Source organism: Triplophysa dalaica, chromosome 24 (genome assembly GCF_015846415.1).
Source record: "Triplophysa dalaica isolate WHDGS20190420 chromosome 24, ASM1584641v1, whole genome shotgun sequence".
In the NCBI taxonomy this organism is placed as follows: Eukaryota; Metazoa; Chordata; class Actinopteri; order Cypriniformes; family Nemacheilidae; genus Triplophysa; species Triplophysa dalaica.
The window spans coordinates 5,052,129-5,067,708 of record NC_079565.1 but is presented as its reverse complement, the minus strand read 5'-3'; the positions used below and the strand labels follow the sequence as shown (position 1 = coordinate 5,067,708).

Sequence of the window (15,580 nt, the reverse complement as noted above, 5' to 3'; positions counted from 1 at the left end):
TCACTATTTTCACCTTCATATTATTGAAACATCTTCACACCTGATCAAAAACCTGACAAAAAATGACTTTGGACACATAATGAATCTGAAATTATATTATCACCTATTTACTCTTTTGCATACTATATGTACGAAAAATGTTTGCTATGCGAATTATGTTCTGAGAACAACGTCATTAGTCATTAGGTGAATGTTGAGTTTTTGTCAAATTTTATTTTTAGCTAAGGTCACACAAAGCTCTGTGTGCTTTGAGACTTAACACAAAACTGGTATTGAGCTCTTAGAAGGAAAAGTTGCTTTCGTCACTTAGGTAAAAGTGTTAATAGGCAGCGTTTGCAAATGGGAATCTTTATTTTTGGTGCACTGTATCCTGGCAACCCAGTGATCTCACCTCTACCTTACATCACAGTAAGAAAACAGCTGATAGACTATACATTTGTTTTCCCTAAGTGGTAGACGCCCAGCTCTTTTCCACATGGATGAGAATTTTGCATTGTTCTACTAATAACGGCTTACCGTATGTGTTATTTATATCACAGTAAGCTGCTGACCTCAGTCGAAAAGAAGAAATTTGTCATTTCCTTTTCACAGTATCAATTGCTATGTGGTTGAAAACTTAACAGAGTGATGGAGGTTGACTGTGGTATGATTTGTTTAATCGTCTGTGAAGACTTGAGTCAGCAGTTAAGTTAATAAGTTACGTTAAAGGCAAATACATTTTTTGAAGTTTTGATAAAAAGTCATGCAATTGAATTTCCATTTGCTTGCTTCTACAGAGATAAAAACAGTGTTTACACGTTGGTATTACAAAGGTATAGGGAAAAAAGCATAAATAAATGCTTCAGCAATCGTTTAGTTACAAATTGCATTTTGACAAATGAGGAAAAAAACAAGTTGGTTACAATTTTAAAAATGTCTTCTGCATTGACAACAGATGGCACTTTAGCAAAAGACGCAGTGGACGGACACCAAGGCTCCTCAGCAGATGTCGAAAATCCTGAAGTGGTGAGTAGTGTTTGGCTGTTATCCTCAAACTGCCCCTCAAGTAAATAAATCATTAACATTTCAGAACTCTCTGCATGATTCACTCAGCGTCTGCCCCCAGCCACCCAAATTTCTCAGTAGCTAGGAAGGTAGTGGCTTCCCGAAAGGCTCAGCTGAGCAGACATTGAAAGATGGTTTCTACCTGACCTTCTGTCGTAAATCTGATTTCTCAGCCCGGCCGGTGCAAACGCTTTAGCTCTCTGACGCAGGTTTGAGTTGGAACTGCTGAACTGTGTCTTGCGGGGTCGAACTGTTAGCTATGGGAATACTGCCATCCTGCAGCTCACATTCTGTTTGAGTGTGTGTGCTGTCCTTTTCTCATGAAGGAAAGAATAGGTGACATCATCTCCCTAATCTTTTTCACCAGTTGTGTGTCAGTGGGATGATATCAGTGGTGGGAAAACTGGGAGTCGGAAGGAAAGGAATGATAGCACGGGTGTTTATGTGGGCCACCATGAGTGATAAAGTAAGATATCGATCTTTGCTGATAAAGAAGTTCTCCTAAATTTTCTAAACATGAGTTCGACTGTTCTTTATCTTTCACGTTGTTTTAGTTTCTTTCTGTAGTCGTCAGGTTGGTTGTGAGCCCCTGATATGATCGTATTATTGTTCAGGTCGCTAGGGATGGGCAGATTGGATTCTGTTGAATCAGACTCAAGGGAAACATGTACACGCCATTGGTAGCAGGTCACGGCTGGCATCATCTTTGTTTTGGATATGGCATAGTGAAGCTATGATTGTAAATGATGCTGTAGCCCAAAATTATTTTTGTCATCATTTACTCATCCTCATGTCCTTTTAAGCCTGTATGAGTTTCTTTCTTCTGCAGAACACAAAAGAAGATATTTTGATGAACGTTGATAGCCAAACAACACTGGCCACCATTGACTTCCATTGTATGGACACAAAACCACTCAGACATTTCTCAGTCAAGTCATACAAGTTATGAATGACACGAGGGTTAATAAATGATGACATAAGTTTTGTTTTTGGGTAAACAAGTGAGTATTTGAGACTGGCTCATGTTTTTTGATATTTGTAAAATCTCTTTTTTTTCTTGTATTCCACAGTTTTAAGATCATGACTCGGCTATATTAAAGAAATGCACAAAAAAAAGTACCTCTTCATCATTTATAATTCCTGCTAACCTCTCTTATCAACTTAGATTCTTCGGTCTAGATTAGCTTTGAAAACGAGCTACTTTTACACTTATCTGCTGTCTGGCATGCAGACTTGGATCGCATCACGAGGCCGTGTATCTACATTGTCAGCATTTGAAAGAAATTACACTCGGGAACATTCTATCTGAAGAGCCTCTTGAGATAAGAGCAGGGGCCGCATTCACAGAGCATCCGGGCTTTGACTTACACTGCCGAATTTACTCTGGACAAACATTGGTCAAGATCATCGCAAAACCTAACTGACCCCTCAAAAAAGCCTTGATTGAGCCTCCTGATGTCAACGATGTCAGAAAGGTTTTCGATCACAAGCTTGCTAAGACTGTATATCTTGTGATGTGAAACAGCTAAAATCAAGCAATTTGTGCCATGACATTTACAGTATAAGCTCTCTTTGACATATACACATACACATTGGCAGACAATTTTATCAAAATTAACTTTGCTTTTACTAAAGTAGCAGTGCCAGTCTAGGGATAAGAATATCACAGGGACGGGCTCTTATGAGACAGGAAGAAACCACCCGGAACACCCTAGCCTAGCTACCACCTAGAACGCCCTAGCTACATCATAACAATCTTTTGCTACCACCCATAATACCCACCCATTAAAACAGCAATCGGGAAACGTCACATTTAAGATACAATATATGAATCTAGATTTGTTTTGCTTTTAATTGTCTGGGAAATAAGGCACGATTGTTTTAAATGATTTTCGCAGTTTTGATTCTAAATGGTTCTTCTATAATTTATTGTCTTCCTTCAACTCCTGTTTGCTCTGTGGATTGAATACGTGACGGATTTGTTTTGCTCTGGGATTCACAGGGGCTCATTCCTCACATTTTTGTTACCTCTGGAGTATCTTTGTCTGAGGGGAAATATTAGCACTTTGAACAGCGTCGGTTAAACAGAATTATAGCGGTGTAAAATCTGTCAACTTTGTCAAAGTTTCAATATCGCTCATTCAAATATGAACAACATTATATTATGTTTTGACCAAAGCTGTGAATTTTAAGGCACGAGAAGGCAATCGAACTTGGGTCGCTGGATACTTACTAGCGCTTTATGTCAGCGCACCGACAAATGGAAATATTTTATTTTAATGCTTCTGTGCGTTTTCTGGGGTGGTGTATGGAAATGCAAAATAAGGCAACATGATTATTTTGACTTATAATTTTTGCTTAAACAAATTTTTGTTATATTTGAATTTGAAATGTACTTTTTTTGTTACATAATCTGCAACGATAAAACCTACCCGTTATACATGACACAGCTTACCCCAAACATGGGGTAGACATTTTCTGAGATAGAGATGCTTTGTTTACTTACTTCTGTTCATTCCTGCTTAGTTTCTTGCTGCTTGTTTGTGTTGTGTCTCACGCTCTCTGGCTCCCTCTTGTGCGAGGATGTAATGTAACTTCTTCCAGATGTGCACAGAGCTGTCAAGTATGTGTTGGAGAGAGAAACAAGGACGAAAAGCAGAAAATTGTGTTCTCCACACATTTCCATTTTTGTTCAATGCTGGTGCACTGTGGGAACCTCATTAAAACTCTTAAAACTATTAAACCACACAAGTTGCTCCATGCATACTTACAAACATGCAAACATGAATCTGTGATTTGTCGGTATAAAGGGATGATTTTCCTCTTGAGGGCTGGTATGTAATGAATAATGGAATAGTGTGATATTGACAAAAAGCCAAAAGGCCTGTATTGTAGTGGGAGAATTGAAGACACAAGTGAGGCTGGTCTACATCCCCTCACGCACACTCCTTCCATTCATGGATCTGTTTGATAGCTCCACCCGCTGATGGAAATATATTTTGTTTTGTTCTAGTTGATTCACGCCCTCCGAGTCACTCTCTCCCTGTTTTTCTTCTGCTGTCTTTGAGTCTCTGTTCATGATTTCCTTTACGACCACTTTGGTCAAAAGGTTAAAACCTCACCCAAAAATAAAAGTTTTGTCTTCGCTTTGTATTGAGAGTAGATCCTGGTCAATGTTTTCGTTAACGCATTAGAAAAGTTGTGCGAACAACTTTTGATGTCATTGAAGCCATATGGAAAAACACAAGTGATGAGAATTTTGGATCTTTAAATGAACAGATTCTTGCATGAAACGCAAGAGTAATGTGCGTCAGGATCCCTCAAAGAAGCCTTGTTTCTGATTTCCTCTCCTTTACTGGATAATGATGCGTACACATGCAAACACAAAACACCCCGCTTTTATTGCGTCTGAACAAAGAAAGCGCTGCAGGTTTTATGTATTTCTATTTATCCTATTGTGCAAGGAAAGTCCTAATGCCAAAGAAGAGTAATGTATTCACCGACTTTAATTGAAGGGTTTTTGTATGGGCATGTGTGTTTATTTGTGTAAAATTATATACATACCCACAAAGTGCATCCCATTCATTTTATGGCGAATAGAAAACTCCCAGAAAAACAATACAATTCTGCATGCATGCGATTGGTCGATACGTGTAACCTCGTGTCTACTGCAGAACACAAAAGAAGATATTTTGGAGAACGTTGGAGTCCGAACAACACTAAACCTCATTGACTTCCATTGTATGGACACAAACCTACTAAACATTTCTCAAAAAACTCTTTCGTGTTCAACGGTGAGAATAAATAAATGATAGAATTTTTCTTTCGGGGTGAACTCTCGTTTTAACGCAGCAATGATTCCTGGTGTTTAGTAGCAACGTTAAAACTTAAACAAGTTTCCATTTGTTTTATGATGATGTGCCATTGTCACCTCCTTCCTATGAAACGCATTCGTTTTTCTACTCAAAGCGAGCCCATGTGAATTTGGCAGGGTTTGCTTTCTTTTCCAGAGGTTTGAGCCCAGTTCCCTGCATCGGCTCAATTGAGTTAAACCCCAGTGAATCCCTGCAGCCTTGCGTCATTATCCTTGTTTGAAACGGTTGCCATGGCTCCAGTTGTTGACGGTTGTGTGCATACGCAATCCCTTGTGTCCAGTGTTACACGGCGCATTAGTTAAAAGCCATTTACCGCCCCTTCAGTGTAGATCAAGAGTGTGTTATCCTGTTAGCTTGACTAAATCGTTTTGATGGCTCTTACGTTGACGAAAAGCCTTATCTCACCGGTGTGAGAGCAGACACAAAGCTGGGCGGGGTCTGGAAACCTCTTCCTTTTGTTCTCCAAACAGTATGGATGGTGAGGTCAGAACAGAAGCCTGTCAGAAAATCGATGTTTTATCAGTAAATGTGTGTGAAGACCTTTTCCTGACTTGTGTTGGGTTATCTGAAGAGCAGACGGGCTACACTGTCATTTCGCAAGTGATGAGACCAGATCCGTCTGTCCTGGAAGAACAGTCAAAACCTTGTCTATAAATCTACATTGGTGGCCTGAGTATTAGTTTAAGCATCATAGGATCTAGGAAGCTGTAATCTGATTGGTCGGCTTACAACGTAAAGGAATAGTTCACCTTTGTCATCTCAAAACTATATGACTTTCTTTCTTCTGCAGAAAACAGAAGACTTGCACTGCTGTTCAGTTCACCAACATTCTTCAAAATATCTTCTTCTGTTTCCTGCAGAAGAAAGGAAGTCATACAGGTTTTGAATAGCAAGGACAGAATTTTATTTTTGCGTGAACTGTTCCTCTAAGTAATGTCATTTTTATTGACTTTTTTTTATAACAGACATATAACGTTACGATAATAATACAGGTTACAGATTTTTACAGACTTTTTATTGACTATAAAAGGAAAATACAGGACCGTGTTTAGCGTGTGACAACACTCAAAAAACAGTATCCAATCTGACACATCGCAATCTTATTTCCAAAAATCGCACTAGAATTGTATTTCAAAAAAAAGATGTCGTTTGGATTGCATTAGTAAAAAAATCCTGTTTGTCGTACAATAATTTTGTCGCCTGTCCAAAAAAATCCGAACAATTTGGAAAAATGGGATTTGTGTGAAAAACATTCGGTAAATTTGAGAAGGACGGAAACGTCAGGACGAGCTAAAGGGGATGGAGAAAGGAAAAGATCGATTGTGATTGGATGATGCCTTTTATGAAAGAAGAAAACAAGGAAAGCCTGTAACAAAAAGAGGCAGGGAGTCGAGACGAAGTAAAGGAGAGTGGGAAGGAAACGGAGGGAGGAAAAGAGAGAGAGCAATAGAGGGGGGAGGAAAGCAGTGTGTGAAAGAGAGGGAGGGGGAATGTGAATGGGCTGGTTCATGGTGCAGATGTGAAGAGAGTTGCTCATTTTTCCCTATTCGCTTGACGGAGAACTCCGAGTCTCGGCTTCATGTTGGAATACAGCGGTGGTTTATTCTTCTCGTTCACGTTTCACCAACGGCAAGATGTACGAGCGTCACCGCCGCAGGTATAGCCTTTGTGCGAAGGGAGAGAGAGCCGTGGATGTGGTTTTGATAAAGGTGGGTTTAAGAAATGTACCACATTGTATTTAACTCCTAATTTTGTTTTGAAAGTCGATGTTTAATTGTCTTTAAGGTGTTTAAGAGCTGTCGCTCTTTGTTGCGCCACGACACGCTGGTATATTTTGTCGATTGTCTTGTTGACAGTTGCATGCGCCGTCACATTGGATCGATTAGGGTTGGCTGCGAGTGTTGTCCGGATGCCAAAGGTGTCGTGCGTTAAGTGGAAGGGGCGTGTATGAGAGCGCGTGTTCTCAGGCCGTATCCAGAGCTTCGCCTGGGTGGAGTTCGGTTTTGGATGTGGAACGACGAGGCCTGCTTTCCACGTTTTTGGCCACTGCTTTGGTTCTTAGGTTTGGCGATTGCCTGCAGACACGCTGGAGTTTAAAGCTGCAGACGGTTGTGCATTTTACTGATGCTGTGTTTTGTGTCTCTAAAGTTTGCTCACACCATTTGATACATCGGTTGGATTTGGGGATTGTCACTTCACGCCGCCTAATAATTGAGATGTATTCTGCGCTTTGGTATAAAACTGGTGGTCATATATGCTTGCATGTATTTACATTGTTGGGACAAAGCTGCCCTCTGAAATTAGTTCAGGCTGACAAAACCAAGATTTCGATTTAAAGTAATGATTTATAAATACCGTAAACTGTAAACGCATCGCTGCTGTTCTTCTGAAACCTGTTATCTTCATATTTCAGGATTTATATTTTTTAAATAAATCACTATTATTAGTCACATGTTTGTCACCGGGCTTTGCAGACATCTTACCAGTACAAATTCTTAAAAGTACAGTGTTTTTTCCATTTCCTGAAAAAATAATCTTTGGCCATCCAAGGTTGTTCTATAGTCTGTAGCTTCATAATCATAATAACAGTAACCAATAGCATGGCCTTATTTAGAGATCTATGTAAACACATGTGTTTGGATGTGAGCGTATGGGAACAGTATGGACGCGAGCTGGAATGTCATCAGTAGGCTGAAGGATGTATATTTAGTGGCTGGTCTGGTACTGTATCAGTGAAGGTCACAGCCAAACACATAAAGGCCCTTCCACATTCTGACCCCTCGATTAAAGACTCTCGATAAGTAGACCTACCTCAACGGCTGTTTTTATCCCCACACACTTTTTCTACCACTCTCTGCTCTATATCATCTGACATGAGCTGGCATCTGGTTCTAGAATCATGAGCGAAGACAAAGACATTTAAAGCTGGTTATATGATGTATGTTTGGTTTTGAATCTTCATAGACTGCCAGAAAACAAATGGTCCAAAGCTGTCACAGGGGCGGTAGTCTTTCAAAAAGTACACCTTTGCACCTAAAAGTAGTACCTTTAAGGTATGTATTTGTACTTAAATGATACATATGAGGACATTTAGGGTACCGTCCCAGTGACAGCTTGGGTAAATTTTTTTGACCAATTTCGTTGTTTTTGTATTTTCAGTACCTGTGGGATCGTTGCATTTATTTGTGCACAACTTTTATAAACCCAAAAACATACACAATCATGTTTATATATATATATATATATATATAGGAGTTTTATATTATTTTATTTGTAGTAGTTATTATTTATATTTACCAGTAATTTGATAAATATATATATATATATATATATATATATATATGCACAGTACACAGACAAATATTATGTAAACACAAACTTCTGGATGCGATTGATCATGGGATGGGCCTACAAATTTTTGGTTATTGCAGTTGAGCTAGTCACGCTACTAATAAACATCAATTATTTTAGTTCTTTTAGTCTGTTCGCTCTCAGACATCATAATGAATTTTTCTGCTCCGACTTGTTAGTCTCTGTGTTTTCTTTACCTTGAAGCAGCAGCATGCATGTTCATATTCTGCGAAGTGATGTAATGACACAGTCCGTGTTAACCTGCTGTGGCATGAAATGAAGAGGGACTGTTAAAACGCTCCGAAGGTGAAAAACAAAGACGCAGGTGCAAGTTCAGGCCTGAGTACAGATTGAGAAAGACAGGTCGTACACGCCCGTCTGGAGAAGCACCCAGGGGAGCACTTATAAACCGACGCGTGGAAAACACGCACCTTTGTTGTAGCACACTCCTTTCAACCAGGACCCGCTTAATATTGATTGAGAAACCAAATGGCTACTTAACACCTTATTAAATCATTGCACAGATGTTCTGACCCCAAACCACCTGCATGAAATCAGAAAGGTTGTTTCTATTAAGTTGAGGTATACTGTATGTGTGAATAGGTTTTGAGGGTATTTTGTGTGTGCTTGTTTGTCTCCTCGAACCCAATTCACTGTCTGGGTTTTCCTTTCTCCACAACTCATAAGCTATATCTATGGAATGCGTCCAGAATGTCCAGCTTCAATCGCAGTCTGTGGACAGTCTCACTCCACACTCGGTGGATTACTGCTGTGTTTCATAAGACGTTCGGAAGTTCTGTCATCCCTAAATATAGCCCATCTCACCAGCCGCCCTTTCCATGATTAGACCACGAATGCGTTTGGATTTCAGCCGTGGCACTCGAAAGTCACTGTTTCACTCCCTTTCCCTAAAACACACACCTTCCATAGAGTCTAATACTGGTAAGCCTTAGCAACCACTTACTGCCATGGCAACCGCCCGCAACATCCAAGCCCCTCGTCATTTTTTGAGAAAATGCAAAAATAACGTTTCTTCCCACTGTTGTCCCATTCTGGACGTCTGGACTCTTTTCCCAAGGAAGTGTTTGTTTGGAAAAGGCCAGTTCCTGTATGACATGGGTTCCCATAGGAAGTCAATACTGACCGAACCAGAGGTCGCATGTCAGCATAGGTCACATGTAGGATGGGGTATATTTTAATGTGTGCATATTTCCTTTGTGCTCTTTTAGGCATTAGATGTGCTGGACAAAAAGTTCTGCGGTGGTCTTGGCTTTAACTACAGGCGGCATCCTGTTATGGCCTCATTTGCTCACCAGCAGTGTTGTAAAGACAATAAAAGCACTCGCCTGGGGGAAATGTATGGCGGAGTTTTACAGCCTATGTTACACACAACACACACAGAGTGATTTCATTGTGGTAATTTCTTTCCTTTTCTTCGCTGAGACAGAACACGCATACATTGTATCACACACTAGGTCTCATTCAGAAACAATGCTTACGCATGCATATGTGCATAAAATCAGCGTGCATACCATTTCATGCTAAAATCATCAAACATAAGTACGTACACAAGAGGTCCTGGTTTATAAATGTCTCATAAATAAATAAATATACCATTTTTATTTTTAGTAACTGTATCATTTTGATGTCACATAAGCATGAAAGCCATAAGCATTGTAAGCAAATCCAGTGTTAAACACGCCTGTCCTTGCACGTATGATAAGGCTACTCGATGACATCATCTCATATCTACATTGTTGGGCCATAAATCATCTCTGGCAATGAGCTCTTTGTCCCAGCGGCTACTGAAAGCCCCATTGTGTCCCACTGCACACAAACACACACCCAGAGATCTGTTTCATCTAAAACCGTTTTCTTGACCTCCTTGGTCTTACTGTATATATTGTAAATAATAGATGAGGTTTTTAGCAAATTGTAACTTTTTTACGTACATCTCATTTGACTTTAACGTAACATATTGGTCAGCTGCTAGTCGGAAAATTTGTTTATGTGATACAAATTAACTGTATTGTTAAAACAGAAGCTATTCCAGTGAGACACATATTAAGAACAAAATCAAGGTGGGCTGTTGTCCATCTATAGCATGTTTCCGAATGTTATTGCTCTCAGTGGAGTCGGTGTGAGGTGTTACGGCTTTCCATTACTACAGATCGGGACTCAATCACTAATTGGCTGAAGTAGTGTCTGGTTAGAATTGTGTGTGTGTGTCTGCAATCTCCATTACTGCTATTTCCAAGCAGTAAAATGGCACGAAATATGCAAAGAGCCTTACAGCCTTGAACTGTAGAATTGCTCTTAAATGCATTTTAAGTGTTCGGAAAATGTGCTTTTTTGAAACCAATGTAGGACTCGGTTATGTTTTAAATTATTGCAGATTTGTTACTCTGCCTGTAAAAACAGTCTTGCTGTTTTTTACCTAAAATCATTCTAAGTAATGTATTGAACATTCTGTGAAAACATCATATTGATATCTTTGAATTAAAAAAAAGTATGGCCATATAAATGATTGAAATGAATGTTTATTAAGCCAACCTCCTATTTTCTGTGCAGAATAGTAAAACATATATCATATTTTGTTAATTTTATTATTCAAAATAAATCATTTCAATATTAAAAACATTTGAGTACTTTATCTATAAATCTATATCTATAATTAACATTAAAGCACAATTTATTTTGCTATTACTACTTTGATGCTCAAAATCTCGTAATTAAATAATCAACATTTAACAAATTTAACAAAATTCCCATGAGAAACAAAAATAGGCACAAATGAGACAAGTAATTGTCATACGGTATGAATATAGCATGCGACATGTACTTTGTTTTAATAGCACGGCTCATGTAATGTCTCTGGATTTCTGGATTTTCACTCCGTGTTTGCCAATTTTAACAAAGTATGAGTCATTATTGATTTAAAAATAGAAGAAATGATGATAATCTATATAAAATCTTTGTTTCTTGAGATAGTGTTAGACTTATTACAACCATTTATTCCAGACTTTTAATTTGCTCTCCCGCTCATTCAAGACAAAGTCGATCATTCACAATATAGATTGAAGGATTGAGGACAGCATGCATGTTTATGGTTTTGTTTGAGCTCCTTTGCCATATTGGGGTTGATGTGTTGGTCTAGGATCAGAAAGCATTGCACGGCACAGCTGATGTGAGTCTCACGGCGGTGCCTGGATTCTGTCAAACCCATAACGGCATGTCATGAACAACAAGCACACGACATTGAAACGCTGCAGGCCTTAATCTCACCTTTTGATGCCTCGTCTGCATTAAGGAGGAACAATATTAGCGAGAACATTGGTTTTGACATTCCGGACTTCCTCTTGGTAATAATTCAATCACAACCAAATATCGTCAAACATATTCAGACACCAGTCCCTTATTTATTTGATCCCTTGAATTTAGAATTTGAACTGAATATCTTGTGCCTCTTGCACTGTCTCGGAGTTAAAAGGCCGCAGCTGTTGATGGCTCTATTGAAAGAGCCCACGCCTCTCTCGCCTGCCACACTAGACCAGTGTCCATCCACCAGTGTTCGAACAAAGGACGCCTATGATGAGAAGTCTCACACACGTGCATGCACACAACGGCCTCACACGGAGCGTGGGAGTTTAGCGTGTGTCACATGCTCTTGACGGGCGGCGGGTGGGCGTAATCGTAGATCAATGGAGTTGATGATGGTCGTGCAGATGAGCTGCACAGGAAGCAACTCGAGCTTCTGTTTCCGCCATTCTTTATCGTTCGATCCTCTTTATCTTTTTTACTTTTGACAGATGCACAAACACAAGAACCCATTCTCTCATCAATAAAATCTTGTACTGTGGTTCATAGGAATGAGTTCCAGTGTATATGGTGTGTAAAGACTATAAGGACGATAAAATATGAAAAGACTTTGACTGCTTGGTTCTCTCTGGTCTGTTCACAGCTGCTCTGAGTTGAACGTTAGTGGGCCGTGATGTTTAAAAGTGGGTCACATTCCTCGCCTGGCCCCACACATGCACCCAGAAAACCTTCGTGCCCCAAATCAAAGCATTAAAGTTTTCCGAAACCACTCTTGTCCTCGCTAATATTTCCATTCAGAAGCTTAAGAAAAGGGCATTTTTCATCTACAAAATAAAGCTTTTGGTCAAAGGAAAATGCTTTTGCCTTCCAACCATTGACTATCATTTCCTAGGTTCGAGGTAGGAGAGGAAATCATCTTACGCCTGATGTGTCCGAGCATCCTGCTGCCATGGGCTTTAAACAGATTGAAGAAATCAGAAATATAAATGTGCAGAAAATCTCTTGAATTTCAGTGGTTCCTAAACTCTCCCTTTAGTCAACAAGAAGCTTTTTCAGGTCTTGAGCACGCTAGTACTCCGCTGAGGAGCTGAATCAGGTGTGTTTGGAGTCATCCAAAATGTGGGAAAAACTATTAATATGTCAAATAATTTTAAGATTTTTAATCTAGATACTTGAATGTGAAAACGCACACAAACTGGTTTTGGGCTGATGCTTTGTCATGTTCTTGAAGTGTTTTCTTGTTTGTTTATCTTTATTTCGTTTTGCTGATAAAATATTTTTCTCAACTTCAACTTTGTGTCGTTTTTGTTTTCTTATTGTAGATTCACAGAGAGACGGAGACATTTTTTTCAGTTGATTCGAGTCGAGTCGCTGGAGTCCAGGAGACCAAAACCAGTTCAGGTAAATACTTCATTCTTAAGTTATTGCAGGGCAAAAAATAAATAAATGTTAAGAATGAAATTGGCTTAGACAGTCGTTTTAATTTATACGGCATAAAAACTGTGTGTAACTTTTGGCGGAAAAAATCAGTTATTGGACATGTACATATAAACGGAACATTGCGGATATGCAATAGCAGACATATGATATCACGGGACTTGGATTTTAACATCATTTGATTTAAATCAACGAAAATATAGGTTAAGTTAACATGCAATTTTATGTTTTAGAGATGGTGATATAAAGGCAAGCTTTATAGATTGCTGCTTTAATATTGTATTAAAAATAATAGCTTATCTCGTCTTTTAAATATAGTTTTTTTACAAAATTAACAGGTTTGTTTTGCAAATGCTACAATCTACTGAAGATTACAAAAGTGCAGAAGTGTCAGTGGTTTTAATAAAAATGTACACGTTTATATCAACCATTCATATATTTTAGTACAGATCAATTGCTGTACTGTATGCTGCTCGATTTGTTTCCTTTCTTTTATTTTTGTTTCTGCACACCAGTCTAAATAGTGCCCGCATTGTGTCACATGGGAAACTGCTCATAAGGCAAAATGGATGTCTTCCTGTCAATACAAAAGCTTGCTCTGGTCAAATAAGATCATCTAGATGACATCAGCATCCTGTCTGAAGGGATTGCAGTCCGAGATGCAACACTGAACTCAAATGAGTCACTTCAGACTCACTCACTGTATATTGATTCACTTCAAATGACTGCACTTCAGTCATGTCTGTTTTATTTACAGTTTATGATGCTTTCACGGTGCACATTTGCCGTAAAATATTGACTTAATGGTCTGTTAAACCTTCTGCCTTCCAAACAAAACAATAATAAATATACCATTTGTTTTAAATTATTATAACTACAGTAAACAAAAAGAAAAGTCGTCATCTGTATGTTTCAAAGACCTAATTTCTGATTTTACATTTTCCTCTATTTCCCAGAATTTCCCCCTTCGACACCCTCACCGGAGAGCGTGCGACACACAGAATCAGCAAGCACCATGCGAGGGTCTGCCAGCGATGGCGACTCTCTCCTCAGCCAAGATTTGGGCGAGGACAGTGTTTTTAACAACAAGGTTGGTCTAGAAAGCTCATGTGTACATGCATGCTGTTTTTGCCTGTGTCATCCAATTCTCTGTTTGCATTTGACAGGGTGTTGCTATTTTGTTTCTACGAGGCATCCCTTGACTGTGCCTCATTGTGTGAGACCGTCTGCCAGATATAGCGGTTATGCAATGCGTCATAGTTTAAGCGGTAATTTTCTGTACGTTTATCTCAGCTTTGCTTCACTGACATCACGTGACGCAAGCGGAGCGGTGGGCTAGGGCTGCAATTATGACCTCATCGTCTCATGCGAGCTCCCCTACCTATTTTCCCTCCTCTTCTCGAGTCAGGGTGGCGTTGACTCACGAGGCAGAGTTTCCTTGTGGTTTTCTCCAGCCTTGCAAACTAATGCTGGGAATACAGAAGGGATTCCTCGTGTCGGTTAAGACCTTTAGAGATCACAGGCTCTGATACAAGTTTTCATTATTTATTTAGCCCCCCTCATGTCATTCCAAACCTTTATGAGTTTCTTTCTTCTGCAGAACACAGAAGAAGATATTTTGAGGAATGTTGGTAGTAAACAACATTATCCCCCATTGACTTCCATTGTGTAAACACAAAACCACAGAGACATTTCTCAAAATATCTTCTTTTGTGTTCTGCTGAAAAAAGAAAGCCATACGGGCTATGAACGACATGAGTGAAAAAAGTTTTGAAACTGTGTATTAAATAATTAAATTACATTTTATTTTCACACATTTGTGCTTCATTCCATTTGTGGTGGTAATGTTCATTTTTTAGCTACAAATGCCGAATGACCTCACCATATTTTATTTACCAAAACACATGACTGTCGTTCACACACTTCTGAAACCTTTTTGGATTAAAGAACTCTTAACCTGAGCTTGACTTGTTCTGGAAGCATTTTTTGTCCCATAGATGAGCCTCATAAAGTCAAGTATTACGGTCAGCTTAACGTAGCTGTTAGCTCACCACACCCCTCGCCTGGCTGCGGTTTCCGCATGTGAGAAAAATAATGAGCTGCTGTGAATGGAAATGAGTTTGTGTGTTATGTAAGGTTTACAAGGATGGAAAGAACTTTGAATCCATGGGGCTCGTCTGTCCTGCTGGCTCAAAGAATATGAGTGTGCTTGTGTCTGTTGCAGACGTAAAAGTGGTACAGTATGTCATCAGCGCTCGTTTTATTTGCGTCGTACGGCTTAGAAAATTCACATTCACTTGTCCAAACTACACATGACAACAGATTCGGCAATAATTCACAATGTTATTCAGTATTTGTGTGTTAGGAGTAGAGTTAGTATTATGTAAGGCTGGGTGGCTCTTTTTATGTTTGATTCTCATTGGTCCAAATTCTTGTATCAAGATTGTTCTGATTGGCTGGTTTTTGTCACTTTTGTGTCACAGCTTTCCCCTTAAAACGACATAAAAAAAGAAATGCAGTAAAAAAAAGGAAATGCAGTAAAAAAAATGAAATTT

The 15,580-nt window shown here is 39.2% G+C and overlaps 1 protein-coding gene across 8 annotated transcripts in view; it reads left to right on the top strand.

Moving 5' to 3' along the window:
* akap13 (A-kinase anchoring protein 13) overlaps nucleotides 1-15,580 on the top strand; it is a 72,307-nt gene that overhangs the window by 32,360 nt on the left and 24,367 nt on the right. For all 8 annotated transcript variants that reach the window (XM_056739380.1, XM_056739381.1, XM_056739378.1 and 5 more), the window contains exons 8-10: nucleotides 935-1,005; nucleotides 12,911-12,989; nucleotides 13,982-14,115. In XM_056739380.1, the coding sequence (XP_056595358.1) occupies nucleotides 935-1,005; nucleotides 12,911-12,989; nucleotides 13,982-14,115 (284 nt within the window). The remainder of the gene's footprint in view (nucleotides 1-934; nucleotides 1,006-12,910; nucleotides 12,990-13,981; nucleotides 14,116-15,580) is intronic.